Genomic DNA, 16,785 nt, shown 5'->3' with positions numbered 1-16,785 from the left:
CGTGTAAAGGCCTCCCCTTTAGATTTTCTAGTATCTAGCTTTATAAATTTAGGATATAATAATTTTTCCCCATACCTTTTTATCTTGGATAGAAAACACAAAAAATAAAACGCATTTCACATTCGTAAATTTATTAAAGCCCATTAAGTTATTGATTATATTTAAAGTTGGCTTTCAATTTTATGAAGACCGACGCACTCATCGCCCTGATTAAAAAAAACAAGTAAGAAGACTCTAGTCGAGACTGCTCGACTAGGATATACCCTGAACCCTCTAATCTGATATTCTAATCAGTCTGCACTTCTTTTCGACACACATACATACACACGCACGTATTAGAACGCGCTCTGCTAACTGCGCAGTAAGCAGCGACTGCGCTTGGGCTGCGCTGTAGTGTGGGCAACATTATAAGAATTTAATTGTTGAATAATTTAATTTTTAGACGTACAATCTTAATGAAACTTTCAGGGCGTAATCATATAGTGAAAATGTATGTACATTCAAAAGCACAAGTCTCTAGTACTTGAAATACGTTTTGTACAAAGGTGACGGTGAGGGGGTGGATACAGGGGTGGGGGGTAAATAACAATAAAAATCGAAATTATATAAAATACATATAAGTCTACATTTAAAATTTGCAAGCTCTAGCTCTAAAGGTGTAGGAGATATAATTAAATAACTAGCTTTCGATAAGGTTTTTAATCGATAATAAAATATCGGGAGTAGTTATCGATATAAAAAGAAAAACTTGATATGCGCGTGATATACACGGACCTAGGAAAAAAAATTTCAAGTCTTTAGCTCATATATCTTCTGAGATCGACGCGTTCATACATACGGACGGACGGACGGACAGACAGACGGACAGGGCCAAATCGACTCAGCTCGTCACCCTGATCAAGAATATATATACTTTGTGGGGTCTGCCACGCCCCCTTCTGCCTGTTACATACTTTTAACAAAACCATTATACCCTGATTTCCCATATTCAATGGGTTCAGGGTATAAAAATGTATATATATGGACATAGATCTCCGAAATTGCAGAAGAATGAGTTTGGATATAAAGTTTGCTTAAAATATTGGGTAATAAGTCAATATTATTACCATAATAATACAAGGAAGAAGAAAGAAGAGAACATTTTTTAATATGTCAAAATTACTAATCATATATATTGATTACAATTTTTATTTTTTATGACCGACACACACACACACATATATATATATATATATATATATATATATATATATATATATATATATATATATGTATACATTACAGCACTAAAGCTCGAAACTGTATTTAAGAACTAAATAAAAAATAGAAGCAGGAGTTTGAATGGCCAGACGTCGCCTTACAATTATTTTTAGAGGCAGATAGCAGCTCACAATCTGGAACTAGTTAAGCTAAAAAATGCAAAAGGAAAACAATATGACGACAGAGAACTGTCAGTTTGTCGGTCCATATCGCTTGGAGAAGACACTTGGTAAGGGTCAAACAGGTAAGCAACTGCAAAAGAATATTTTTGGCATATAGTAAAATATTATATTTACCACAATTTTTATAGGTCTTGTAAAATTGGGCGTACATTGTGTGATTGGGAAAAAAGTAGCAATTAAAATAATAAATCGAGAAAAACTTAGTGAATCAGTACTTATGAAGGTAAGTAGATCAGCCGACACCTCCTTGATAAAAGCTATCAGATATATGTATTTACTGATTACATCTTGGCATTGAAAATGGGAATTTATGGCATTATGTGAAATTCATTTGTTTCCGTCTATATTCCCTAATATACACAGAGTCCACTATAAATGGGATATAACGGTAAAATATTCTTGTTCAAATTAATGTTTCAGACAGAAATATCCTATACTGTATATATGTCTTCACCATCTTCTCGTATATATGTTTCTCCATCCGTCCGTATGACTGCATTAGTCACTATATAGCACGCGAAGATCAAGAGATCAATAACAATTTCATACAAATGTTATTAAATTCTATTCAAAAACAAGTAAGAAAGCTCTAGTCGAGACTGCTCGACTACGAGATCCCCTGGACTGATATTTCAATAATTATTCTCATACGCACACATACACACACACACACACAGGCATACGCATGCACGCATAAACACGCATTGGCTGTAGTGTTGGCTTACTACGAGTATGAATATTTAATTGTTTAATAACTTTTCTTGTGGATGGACTTTATTATAAATATAACATAGATATACATGTTTTTGCTAAAGCACAAGTCCCTAGCATTTGAAATACGCCTTTTACAAATGTGAGGGTGAGGGGGTGAATTAGGGGTGGGGGGTAAATGTTGACAAAAACAGAAATTGTATAAATTGCATATAAGTATACATTAAAATTTTGGAGACTCTAGCTTCAAAGATGTAGGAGATATAAATTTATTACAGGTTTTCGATCATGTTTTTAATCGATAACAAATAACAAAGGACCAATGAAAAAATTCAGGTCTCTAACTCTGAGATCGACGCGTTCAAACATACGGACAGACGGACGGACAGACAGACGGACGGACAGACAGACGGACAGGGCCAAATCAACTCAGCTCGTCGCCCTGATCAAGAATATATACTTGTGCTTTGGAATGTACATACATTTTCACCATATGATTACGCCGTGAAAGTTTTACACTCATTCACCAAAGTGAATCAGTATATTGGTTTTGTGCAATGTCCGTCCGTCTGTCCGTCTGTCCGTATGAACGCAATCTATTTCGGCGCCATTGAAGCTAGAGACTTGAAATCTCCGATTTATAAAGTGTTAAAATTTTTCCGATCCGCCCACTATAGGCGTGGCAAATCGGAAAATGCATTTTCCGATGTACCAGAAATCATGTTTGTTGAAGACCTAGAAAGCTGAAATTTGGTATGTAGGTCCGCGTCGACCACCCAAGATTACGAGCTATGGCGGATATATCTGCGCCCATTGGGGGCGTGGAAAATCGCCCGAAACTGTATCCCCCAAAGTTATAAACCTAGAATTCTGATATTTTGCACGTAAGCTGATGTTTTAATTCTATAAAGATAAGTGAAAAAATTATATATATACGCCTACTAGTGGCGTGGAAAATCGGACCTGAAGATATAGTGATTTTTCGAATTCGGCTATATTTTGGACACTATTGATGCCAGAGAAATTTGGTATATATACGCGGGTTGACCACCCAAGGCCAACGAGCTATGGTATATATATGTCCGCCCATAGGGAGCGTAGCAAACCGCAAAAGTTTATATCTCCTACAGTTTAAGAGCAAGAAGCTTCAAATTAGTTTAGTTACTGGTAGCCTTCTCTATCGATGCCCCAAAAAAATTTTTACTCCTCTTTAGGGGCGTGGCACATCGAAAAATATCCTGTAATTTTCACATTTTTTCTCGTTTTTCTCGTTCAAAGAACTGGCCAAAAATGAGGAGTCTACAGCCACTAGGGGCGGCATTTATATGCGTCAGCCATCTACTTATGTATTTGTACACATAAATAGGCTTAATAGGATTGATGGCACGGAAGGAAACATTTTTTTTTTAAATTAACAATATATAAAAAAGCTAAAATAACAAAAAAATTTGCAATTTACAAAAACGAGTTTTCCGCGGGATTTGATCTCGCACCCAAGCCGAATAGCATGTTCATGTCAAAATATCTAAAAAAAAAAGATCGCCGGCGCTTCTGCCTACAGCACCACCGCGTCGTTTCGATCAACAGTAGTTAAAACAAAACCACATTATTGTTATGACGCCACATAGCAAAGAAAAGCCAGTGTAGCGGCTGGAAATTCAAAAACAATTCAATGACAAATCAATCGCAACGAGATTCTTAGAATATGCTAGAGTACGCATTTATGTGTACATACATACACACAATGGAATGCTTGATGCTATGCGTGCAGATTTACATATATACATATATACATATGTATGTATTTGCGTATATGTATTTGAGGGCTATTTAAGAAGAAACAAATTTAAACTTATAAAATTATTCGACTAAGAAAATGAAAAGTATTAAGTGCCATTCATTCAAGCTCGCATCTTCCCAATAAAATATCTATTTTATAAAAAACGAAATATGTATGAAAAAAAAATAAATAAATAACACAGTAGAGGTTCGAACCTCCCCTACTCTAACATTACTTGCGTCGCCTTTATCACCCGCACCACTGCTTTGCTTGACCAGCTAAAATAGAATAGCTTAATAAGAGAGCGTCATCAGACAAAATTACAGTAACGGCTAGAAAGTCCAGAAATCAATCGAAATTCTAAGAATGTAAGAAAAGGCGCGCTTCTGTCTGTACGGATAGAATAGACGATGAGTGTGTGCACATGCATAGGAAAATCGCGCTGATCTGCTGTTAGCTTGAAGCCGGTATCCAATATATGGATATATCAAAATTGTATATATTATATATGTATGTAATTTGAATGCAAAAGCTATCGATGATTTTCCGATTTTAATGGCATCAAGCCGTGTTTTTTGTTGCGCACTAGACTTGAAAATTTCACTATATACTCTGGTTGATAGCGTTTGGGCTGTGAATGAGTCTTCTGAAATCGGTATCGCCCGACTGCAACGTTCTTACTTGTTATACCCTGAACCCATTGAAAATGGGAAATCAGGGTATAATGGTTTTGTTAAAAGTATGTAACAGGCATGAACGCGTCGATTTCCGAAGATATAAGAACTAGAGACTTGAATTTTTTTTTTAAATGACCGTATATACAGCGCGGACGTCGAGTTTGCTTTTAAAATTCGATAAATCATCCCGTTATGTTTTTATCGAGTAAAAACATTCAAGTTCAAGTCATATGCCACTATAGCTAATTGTGAATGATTTTTCATTTTTTTAATCTCTCAAATATTCAATATAATATGTAGATCATATGCTGAAAGTTTCATTAAATTCCGTTGTCAAAAATTAATAAAAAATAATCAAATATTTGGCCAATTAACAAACGCACGTGCAGCAGCTACAACAGCATCGTATGCGTGTGCACACATACATTCAAACTTCTTCTAGAAACATTCGTTGAATCACATCACCTGTTAGTTTCGTTTAGTTTTGGTAGTGGCGCTGCAGCAGTGAATCTATTTCAGTTTTGCCAGCGCAGCTTCTAAAAGTGAGGTGGCGTAGTGAGTAGCGGCGTGACGGTCGATCGAGAGGTCGCGAGTTCGAGTCTAGAGTAGAGTATGTATGTAACAGGCAGAAGGAGGCGTGGCAGACCCCACAAAGTATATATATTCATGAACAGAGCGACGAGGTGAGTCGATTTGGCCCTGTCCGTCTGTCCGTCCGTATGTATGTCCGTATTTACATCGCGGATATCGAGGTTTTCACTAAAAATCGAGAACTCATCCCGATCTTTTTTTATCGATAAAAACCTTATCGGAAACCAGTTATAAAATTATATCTCCTACATCTTTAGAGCTACAGTCTCCAAATTGTGAATGTATATGTATATGCATTTAATACAATTTCCCACCCCTATATCCACCCCATCACCCTTACCTTTGTGAGACTTGTGCTTTGGCAAGTGCACGCATATTATGTTTATAATTACGATCTGAAGTATCATGAAGATCGTATGTCCATAAAAAAAGTTATTAAACAATTATCTTGTGTAAGCAGAAAGATGCGAAAAATGATTGAAATAGCTATTGATCGAAGGGTTCAGGGGATCTCGTAGACGAGCAGTCGGGACTAGAGCTTTCTTACTTCTTGGTAATAAACTCGATATCCGCGCTGTATACACGGACATTTTTTATTAAAAATTTGAAACTTGAAGTCTCTAGCTCTTATACCTTCTGAAATCGACGCGTTCAAACATACGGACAGACGGACAGGACTCAATCGACTCAGCTCGTCGCCCTGATCAATAATATGTATATTTTATGGGGTCTTCCATGTCTCCTGCGTCGATCTTGAAAGACTTGAAATTTTTTTCCCAGATTCGTGTATAGCACGCGCATATCGAGTTTTGCTTTAAAAATCTATAACTTGCCCCGTTATTTTCTTATCGATTAAAAACATAATCGGAAACAAGTAGTAAATTTATATCTGTTACACCATTAAAGCTATTGTCGCCAAATTTTAAATATAGACTCATATGTACTTATTAGAATTTCGATTTTTGTCGCACCACCCTTATATTCAACCCCTCACCCTCACCTCACTCATCTTTGTGTCAATTACTACAGACTTGCGCCTTGGCAAGTACATGAATTATCTATGATATATTCATAATCTGAAAGTTTCATGAAGATAATCCGTTCACACTAAAAGTTTTTAAGCAATGAAATTCCCATAGCAAGCCGCCACTGCAACAATGCGTGAGTTGTCTGTGAGTGTGTGTGTGTATTTCTTGAGTAAGCAGAAAGACGCAAAGAATTATTGAAATATCATTTGCTCGAAGGGTTCAGGGGATCTCGTAGTCGGGCAGTCTCGACTACAGCTTTCTTACTTGTTTGGTCTGTGAATGTTTTTGTGCAGCGTCGGTTTAATATTTACAATAATTGCATTTTGCTTTAGTGTTTCTTTTTTTTTTTTGGCGCTCTATCCATTTCACTCTTTATATGTTGGTTAGTGTGAGTGTTGGCATACTTGCTCTCTCGAATTTCGATCGTCGTGCTGTGAAAATATTCTCTCTCGCTGTGTTCTTTCGTTCCGGTCTGTAACGGCTGTTTGTTGTTGGACTCGCGCTGTCAACATATTTGAGACTCTGTTCCAAATTTCAAGTCTCTAGCTTCAATAGCGCCGAAATAGATTACGTTCATACGGATTCATAATAGTGAAATCATTTTAAGTAATTTCACTACTTATAGACTCGACAGTTCGATGCGCTAAGAGGTGGGGTGTTAATTGCTGTTAAATCCAATATCCTCTCCGAATTTACCCTTTCGTCCCTTCATGATGCGGAGATCATAGGGGTCAAATTAAACTCTCCCATCGTGCTCATTATTTATCACATGTTCTTATATCTCTCTCTCTTCTGATGTACAAGTTTATGCTTAGTTTATGCAATTTTGTTTTGCTTAACGAATTAATTTATTCAGCAGACTGGTCTCTTTTATATGAGGCGGTTGATATTCATTTGGCCATCTTTTTTTTATACTACCTTAAACTCTATTCTGGATGTTTGTGTACCTCTCTGTTTCAAATAAGCCAGCTTGGTTCATGAAGACTCTTTCGAACTTAAGAAACATTAAAACTAAATGTTTTAAAAATTATAACAAGTCTGGTTTAAGTGTTGACTGGTCTAAATATTCCATAGCCAAGTCAAATTTCAATATTTTAAATTCTAGTAGCTATTGTAACGAACCTTCGGTTTATCCCGAGTCTAAGCTGGGCTAGTTTCAGCTGACGGTGGATTCGTGCCAACAAATTTATTTGTTGAAGCCCCTGGGATATTAATTAGTCACTTGTGATTTTGTTTATAGCGTAAAGTATATTTTCTTGAATATAATTGTTAAATTTACACGCCACTTATTTTATGCTGGTTCGCTTTAGCAAGGCACAACGGCTGAGTGCTGGTTCAACGCACTCCGGCTGGGAGAGTGTTTGGAAAACGACAGGATTAGGGTCTGTGAACTCCGGCGGTTCGCTCGGCTATACAGATCTCTCCTACGGCTACGTTTCAATGGGAAATCAAGAAATCCCATTTTCAATGGGAAATCTGGGTATAATGTTTTTGTTGAAATGTATGTAACAGGCAGAAGGAGGCGTGGCAGACCCCATAAAGTATATATATTCTTGATCAGGGCGACGAGCTGTCGTCTGTCCGTATGTATGAACGCGTCGATTTCAGAAGATATAAGTTTATCATTAAAAATCGATGACTCATCCCGATCGTTTTCTATCGAAAACAAGTTATTAAATTATATCTCCTACACCTTTATTGCTAGAGTCTCCAAATTTTTATATGTATGCCTATATGCAATTTATACAATTTCGGTTTTTGTTAAAATTTACCCCCCACCCTTAAATTCACCCCCTCACCCTCACTTTTGTAGAAAGCGTATTTCAAATACTAGAGACTTGGGCTTTAGCAAATACATGCATATCCATGTTGTAATCATAATCTGAAAGTTTCATGAAGATCGTATGTCCACAAAAAAAGTTATTAAACAATTAAATTCTCATAGTAACCCAACACTGCAGCCCATGCGTGTTTTTGCGTGGGTGCTTGTGTGTGTATGATTTTGCGTATGTGTGTGTGCGTGCATGTGTGTGTGTGTGCGTGTTTCTTGTGTAAGCTGAAAGACGCGAAAAATTATTGAAATAGCTATTGCTCCAAGGGTTCAGGGGATCTCGTAGTCGAGCAGTCTCGACTATAGCTTTCTTACTTGTTTACTCTCTTCGACTGTCTCGTATGGAGCTTCCGGTGGCCTTTTTATAGCCCAGCCACAGGCCCGGCTTCGGGTGGTAACGGGGCCTGTTCGGCTCTGGAGCGGGGCATTTCTGCCGTTCGTGCCCATAAAAACGGTAAAGTGGCGTGGTCTGGGTGACGCCACTTTCCCGCTAAATTGCGTGGCAGTCTCCCATTTGTCCTTGATGGTGAAAAAACTTGCAATGATCAGGATTCCTCTGATCTATTTACAAATTTTTTTCAATCTACTTATTCTTCTGCTGATCTCTACAGCAACTCATATCCATATTCACTTCCTGAATATGTCTGTCAATTCTCCTAAGATCACTGTATCCTCTCTGGCTGCAGCCATTGCGTCGTTGAAATCATCTTTCTTTCCTGGTGCCGATAATATTCCAAGTTGTGTGATTAAAGAGTGCAGTGTTTTTCTTCAGTCACAATTACTAAAATTGTTTAACTTGTCCTTGTATACTTCTGTGTTCCCTTCATTTGGAAAGAATCTTTCATTATTCCCCTTTATATAAAAAAGTGGTAGATCTGATATCTCAAATTATAGAGGTAATGCGAAATTATCAGCTATTCCAAAGTTATTTGAAAAAATTGTAACATCGGCCTTGCAACATTTTTGCAAATCGATCATTCAACCATCTCAGCATGGTTTTGTTCAAAATCAATCAATGTCCTCTAATTTACTAGAATTTACTTCTCTTTTCAGTGACAGTTAAAAAGAAGTAAGAAAGCTCTAGTCGAGACTGCTCGACTACGAGATCCCCTGAACCCTTGGAGTAATAGCTATTTCAATCATTTTTCGCGTCCTTCAACTTACACAAGAAACACGCACACACACACACATACACAAACATTTATACACACATACACAAACACATACACACACAAGCATAAACACGCATGGGCGCAGTGTGCGCTTACTATGAGAACTTAATTGTTTAATAACTCTCCGAATTTACCCTTTCGTCCCTTCATGATGCGGAGATCATAGGGGTCAAATTAAACTCTCCCATCGTGCTCATTATTTATCACATGTTCTTATATCTCTCTCTCTTCTGATGTACAAGTTTATGCTTAGTTTATGCAATTTTGTTTTGCTTAACGAATTAATTTATTCAGCAGACTGGTCTCTTTTATATGAGGCGGTTGATATTCATTTGGCCATCTTTTTTTTATACTACCTTAAACTCTATTCTGGATGTTTGTGTACCTCTCTGTTTCAAATAAGCCAGCTTGGTTCATGAAGACTCTTTCGAACTTAAGAAACATTAAAACTAAATGTTTTAAAAATTATAACAAGTCTGGTTTAAGTGTTGACTGGTCTAAATATTCCATAGCCAAGTCAAATTTCAATATTTTAAATTCTAGTAGCTATTGTAACGAACCTTCGGTTTATCCCGAGTCTAAGCTGGGCTAGTTTCAGCTGACGGTGGATTCGTGCCAACAAATTTATTTGTTGAAGCCCCTGGGATATTAATTAGTCACTTGTGATTTAGTTTATAGCGTAAAGTATATTTTCTTGAATATAATTGTTAAATTTACACGCCACTTATTTTATGCTGGTTCGCTTTAGCAAGGCACAACGGCTGAGTGCTGGTTCAACGCACTCCGGCTGGGAGAGTGTTTGGAAAACGACAGGATTAGGGTCTGTGAACTCCGGCGGTTCGCTCGGCTATACAGATCTCTCCTACGGCTACGTTTCAATGGGAAATCAAGAAATCCCATTTTCAATGGGAAATCTGGGTATAATGTTTTTGTTGAAATGTATGTAACAGGCAGAAGGAGGCGTGGCAGACCCCATAAAGTATATATATTCTTGATCAGGGCGACGAGCTGTCGTCTGTCCGTATGTATGAACGCGTCGATTTCAGAAGATATAAGTTTATCATTAAAAATCGATGACTCATCCCGATCGTTTTCTATCGAAAACAAGTTATTAAATTATATCTCCTACACCTTTATTGCTAGAGTCTCCAAATTTTTTATGTATGCCTATATGCAATTTATACAATTTCGGTTTTTGTTAAAATTTACCCCCCACCCTTAAATTCACCCCCTCACCCTCACTTTTGTAGAAAGCGTATTTCAAATACTAGAGACTTGGGCTTTAGCAAATACATGCATATCCATGTTGTAATCATAATCTGAAAGTTTCATGAAGATCGTATGTCCACAAAAAAAGTTATTAAACAATTAAATTCTCATAGTAACCCAACACTGCAGCCCATGCGTGTTTTTGCGTGGGTGCTTGTGTGTGTATGATTTTGCGTATGTGTGTGTGCGTGCATGTGTGTGTGTGTGCGTGTTTCTTGTGTAAGCTGAAAGACGCGAAAAATTATTGAAATAGCTATTGCTCCAAGGGTTCAGGGGATCTCGTAGTCGAGCAGTCTCGACTATAGCTTTCTTACTTGTTTACTCTCTTCGACTGTCTCGTATGGAGCTTCCGGTGGCCTTTTATAGCCCAGCCACAGGCCCGGCTTCGGGTGGTAACGGGGCCTGTTCGGCTCTGGAGCGGGGCATTTCTGCCGTTCGTGCCCATAAAAACGGTAAAGTGGCGTGGTCTGGGTGACGCCACTTTCCCGCTAAATTGCGTGGCAGTCTCCCATTTGTCCTTGATGGTGAAAAAACTTGCAATGATCAGGATTCCTCTGATCTATTTACAAATTTTTTTCAATCTACTTATTCTTCTGCTGATCTCTACAGCAACTCATATCCATATTCACTTCCTGAATATGTCTGTCAATTCTCCTAAGATCACTGTATCCTCTCTGGCTGCAGCCATTGCGTCGTTGAAATCATCTTTCTTTCCTGGTGCCGATAATATTCCAAGTTGTGTGATTAAAGAGTGCAGTGTTTTTCTTCAGTCACAATTACTAAAATTGTTTAACTTGTCCTTGTATACTTCTGTGTTCCCTTCATTTGGAAAGAATCTTTCATTATTCCCCTTTATATAAAAAAGTGGTAGATCTGATATCTCAAATTATAGAGGTAATGCGAAATTATCAGCTATTCCAAAGTTATTTGGAAAAATTGTAACATCGGCCTTGCAACATTTTTGCAAATCGATCATTCAACCATCTCAGCATGGTTTTGTTCAAAATCAATCAATGTCCTCTAATTTACTAGAATTTACTTCTCTTTTCAGTGACAGTTAAAAAGAAGTAAGAAAGCTCTAGTCGAGACTGCTCGACTACGAGATCCCCTGAACCCTTGGAGTAATAGCTATTTCAATCATTTTTCGCGTCCTTCAACTTACACAAGAAACACGCACACACACACACATACACAAACACATACACACACAAGCATAAACACGCATGGGCGCAGTGTGCGCTTACTATGAGAACTTAATTGTTTAATAACTTTTTTTGTGGACATACGATCTTCATGAAACTTTCAGATTATGATTATAACATGAATATGCATGTATTTGCCAAAGCACAAGTCTCTAGTATTTGAAATACGCTTTCTACAAAATGGTGGGTGAGGGGGTGAATTTAAGGGTGGGGGTAAATTTTAACAAAAACCGAAATTGTATAAATTGCATATAGGCATACATTAAAAATTTGGAGACTCTAGCAATAAAGGTGTAGAAGATATAATTTTATAACTGGTTTTCGATAAGTTTTTTTTATCGATAAAAAAGATCTGGATGAGTTATCGATTTTTAATGATAAACTCGATATCCGCGCTGTAATTACGGACATTTAAAAAAAAATTTGAAGTCTCTAGCTCTTATATCTTCGGAAATCGAGGCGTTCAAGCATACGGACAGACGGACGGACGGACAGGCGGACAGGCAGACAGACGGACAGGGCCAAATCAACTCAGCTCGTCGCCCTGATCAAGAATATATATACTTTGTGGGGTCTGCCACGCCTCCTTCTGCCTGTTACATACATTTCAACAAAACCATTATACCCTGATTTCCCATTGAAAATGGGTTCAGGGTATAAAAAAAATGCAAACTGATGTTCTTTACACTGACTTCAGTAAAGCATTTGACTCAGTACATCATCAGATATTAATTCTAAAGCTGGAACGGTTAGGATTTTCCCCTAGACTCGTGTCCTGGATTTCATCCTATTTAAAGGGAAGAACCCAAAGGTCTTGATGAGAACAGCTATTTCTAAACTTATCTTTGTTTCGTCTGGTGTACCTCAGAGTAGCCATTTGGGTCCATTAGTCTTCTCCCTTTTTATTATACTCTGAACCCATTGAAAATGGGAAATCAGGGTATAATGGTTTTGTTAAAAGTATGTAACAGGCAGAAGAAGGCATGGCAGACCCCACAAAGTATATATATTCTCTATCAGGGCGATGAGCTGAGTCGATTTGGCCCTGTCCGTCTGTCTGTCCGTCCGTCCGTCCGTCCGTCCGTCCGTATGTATGAACGCGTCGATCTCAGAAGATATAAGAGCTAGAGACTTGAAATTTTTTTTCCTAGGTCCGTGTATATCACGCGCATATCAAGTTTTTCTCTAAATATCGATAACTACTCTCGATATTTTATTATCGATGAAAACCTTATCGAAAGCTAGTTATTTAAATATATCTCCTACACCTTTAGAGCTAGAGCTTCCAAATTTTAAATGTAGACTTATATGTATTTTATATAATTTAGATTTTTGTTGTAATTTACCCCCCACCCCTATATCCACCCCCTCGCCCTCACCTTTGTAAAAATCGTATTTCAATTACATACATTTTCACCATATGATTACGCCCTGAAAGTTTCGTTCGCTGCTTACTGCGCAGTAAGCAGAGCGCGTTCTAATAAGTACGTGTGTATGTATGTGTGCCGAAAAAAAATGCAGAGTGATTAGAATATCAGATTAGAGGGTTCAGGGTATCTCCTAGTCGAGCAGTCTCGACTAGAGTCTTCTTACTTGTTTTAATGTATGTAACAGGCAGAAGGAGGCGGGCCAGACCCCACAAAGAATATATATTATTGGTTAAGGTGACGAGCTGAGTAGATTTGTCCCTGTCTGTCGACTGTCTGTCTGTCCGTCCGTCCGTCAGTTCGTAAAATTGTTTTTCCTAGGTCCGTGTATATCACGCGCATATCGTTTTTCTCTAAATTTTGATAACTACTCCTGATATTTTATTATCGGGCTTTACCTTATCGAAAGCTAATTATTTAATTTAGACTTATATGTATTTGATATAATTTCGATTTTTGTTGTAAAATATCCTCACCTCTATATTCACCCCCTCACCCACAAGTTTGTAAAAAGCGTATTTCAACCACTAGAGACTTGTGCTTTGGCATATACACGCACTTTAATTTCCATAGTAAGCCTCAAAGAATTATTGTTAAATATCAATTCTTCGAAGGGTTCAGGGGTTTCCTAGTCGACCAGTCTCGACTAGAGCTTTCTTACTTGTTATAAATGACCTTCCTAGCTGTATGTCTTATTCTACGATATTTATGTATGCGGATGATGTAAAACTTTTCCTTCCATACTCCATGACCTTAATGCATTTCAACTTTGGTGTGTGGCAAACCAGTTGCACCTAAATTGCTCAAGGTGTATGACAATGACCTTGAGTCGTACAGCGCCTCATATTGTTGACTATAAAATTAGAAACATTTCCTTAAAACGCATCTTTACAGTCAAAGATCTTGGTGTTTTCTTTGACTATAAACTTAATTTTAATCATCATATCTCTACCATCATAAATGAAGTCAGAAGTGTGCTTGGCTTTATTAAACGTTGGTCTATGGAATTTAATGATCATTTTATTACCAAGCAATTATTTATTTCGCTTGTGCGTCCTATCTTAGAGTATTGCTCAGTAGTATCAGGATCGTATCGAATCGGTCCAAAAACAGTTTCATCTCTTTGCCTTAAGGGATCTTAGATGGGACAGTAATTTACGATTACCGTCTACCATAGTAGGCTTCAGCTAATTGATCTTCCATCGTTAATTAATCGTAGAACAATTTTAGGAATTGTTTTTCTGCATAAATTGATTAGCGGTGATATTGATTCGTCCTCTTTATTGATGCGCCATAATTTTTCGGTTCCGTCCCGAACAACTAGACAGTATCGTCCGCTTCATTTACCTGTGTGCACTACGGATTATTCTTTACATAGTGCGTTTCATGTTTTATGTGTCAATTTTAAAAGATATTATCACGTATTTTCCTTAGAGCTCTCTCTTCCTAAAATAAAATCTATTCTACTAGCTTACCTTAGGGAAGTCAATCGCAGTGCCCAGGCATAAGCACTGGTAAACATTTCGTTGCCAATGCTGTGTAGTGATTTCTCAATCCTATCCTATATTACTTTTTATACCCTGAACCCATTTTCAATGGGAAATCAGGATATAATGGTTTTGTTGAAATATATGTAACAGGCAGAAGGAGGCGTGGCAGACCCCACAAAGTATATATATTCTTGATCAGGGCGACGAGCTGAGTCGATTTGGGCCTGTCCGTCTGTCTGTCTGTCCGTCCGTCCGTCTGTCCGTATGTTTGAATTTTTTCTTTAAAATTACAGTATATACAGCGCGAACGTCGAGTTTGCTTTTAAAATTCGATAAATCATCCCGTTATGTTTTTATCAAGTAAAAACATTCAAGTTCAAGTCAGATGCCACTATAGCTAATTGTGAATGATTTTTCATTTTTTGTTTGTTTTGTTGGTTAATTTAATTTAATTTGGTTATTCTAGCAGATTCTTAGAATCACATCAGCAGTTAGTTTGGCTTAGTTTTGCTAGATGGCGCTGCAGCAGTGAATATTTCAGTTTTGCCACCGCAGCTCCCGAAAGTGAGGTGGCGTAGTGAGTAGTTGCGTGACGCTCGATCGAGAAGTCGCGGGTTCAAATTCCGAGAGGTGCGAGTTATATTAATTTTTTCAATTATTTCAAAATATTTTTATATTTTATTAAATCAGTTTTGTACTTCATTTATATATTTAAATACATCGAAATTGAAATTTTAGCCATACTAAATGGACATTTTTATTAGTTGGGTTCAGGGTAGTATCTAGTCGAGCACTCTCGACTAGAGTTTTCTTACTTGTTATTTCTTATTCTTTGTTCTGTTCACTATTTCTTGCAATATTTGTAATTTTCATTTTTCTGTACTCATTTTATTTTTTATCTTAGCATTTATTATAATTTTAATTATAATACTTATGTATATTTAAGCTCTGTTAATATCTAATTTTTAAGTTTTCCATTTTAACACTTTCTTTTCATAGTTTTAATAGTATCACTGACCACATTTGGCATAGCTGGCCGGACTGACAAATAAAATACCCTCATCGGGTTGATGATATTATTGTTATAATTTGCTGTACTTTTTGTAAGCTAGTTTAATTTTAGTTGACTCCAGTGTTTTCAACATTCTTTTTAAATAAATAAATATTAAATATTTAAATTTATGAACTTTTGTTTGCTTTACTAGTACATAGTACAATTATCATTGTCTTTATTAAAGGTTGAACGTGAAATTGCCATTATGAAATTAATCGACCATCCGCACGTTCTTGGCTTAAGCGATGTGTACGAAAATAAGAAATATTTATACCTGATACTGGAGCATGTTTCTGGCGGCGAGCTTTTCGATTACCTAGTTAAAAAGGGACGACTAACACCAAAGGAGGCGCGAAAGTTTTTTAGGCAAATTATATCGGCACTGGACTTCTGCCACTCACATTCTATATGGTAACCAACTTAATAACAAATTATTAATATATTTTTCAGTTTTTCTTATATATACCCAAACTTACAGCCATCGCGACTTAAAGCCCGAGAATCTGTTGCTGGATGAGAAGAACAATATTAAAATAGCAGATTTTGGCATGGCCTCTCTTCAACCAGCCGGCAGCATGTTGGAAACATCTTGCGGATCTCCACACTACGCTTGCCCTGAAGTTATACGCGTAAGTTTGCTTACACAAGAGACAAAACAGGAACCAGGGCCAGATTAACAAGTAGGCAGGCATATTGTAAGATGGTAAATTTTTCATTGAAATGAAACATTTCCATAGGTACAGGAACACCAAATACAGGCGTAGTATCAGGTGATAGTCATAGTAATTTGTACTCTTTGTTGATGCGTCTTAATTTTTCGGTTCCGTCCCGAACTACTAGAGACTATCGTCCGCTTAATTTACCTTTGTGCTCTACGGACGTTTCATGTTCTAGGTGTTATTATACCCTGAACCTATTGAAAAGGCAGAACGAGGCGTGGCAGACCCCATAAAATATATATATTCTTGATCAGGGCGACGAACTGAGTCGATTTGGCCCTGTCGGTCTGTCTGTCCCTCCGTCTGTCCGTATGTATGAACGAGTCAATTTCCGTACGTGTGTACGAAATATCGCGAATATCGAGTTTATCATAAAAAAAAACCGATAACTC

General features: G+C 37.3%; 1 protein-coding gene across 6 annotated transcripts in view; it reads left to right on the top strand.

Moving 5' to 3' along the window:
* The window catches only part of LOC6583660 (serine/threonine-protein kinase BRSK1), a 93,271-nt gene that overhangs the window by 14,838 nt on the left and 61,648 nt on the right, over positions 1-16,785 (top strand). For 5 of the 6 annotated variants that reach the window (XM_044009401.1, XM_044009402.1, XM_044009404.1 and 2 more), the window contains exons 2-5: positions 1,285-1,504; positions 1,571-1,665; positions 15,859-16,085; positions 16,153-16,303. In XM_044009401.1, coding sequence (XP_043865336.1) covers positions 1,417-1,504; positions 1,571-1,665; positions 15,859-16,085; positions 16,153-16,303 — 561 coding nt within the window. In that variant the 5' untranslated portion in view covers positions 1,285-1,416. The remainder of the gene's footprint in view (positions 1-1,284; positions 1,505-1,570; positions 1,666-15,858; positions 16,086-16,152; positions 16,304-16,785) is intronic. The other variant, XM_044009403.1, reaches the window with a different exon arrangement.

This window comes from Drosophila mojavensis, unplaced genomic scaffold, assembly GCF_018153725.1.
Source record: "Drosophila mojavensis isolate 15081-1352.22 unplaced genomic scaffold, ASM1815372v1 contig_74, whole genome shotgun sequence".
In the NCBI taxonomy this organism is placed as follows: Eukaryota; Metazoa; Arthropoda; class Insecta; order Diptera; family Drosophilidae; genus Drosophila; species Drosophila mojavensis.
Note: the sequence above shows the minus strand (reverse complement) of the source record. Positions and strands in the feature narration are given on the sequence as shown.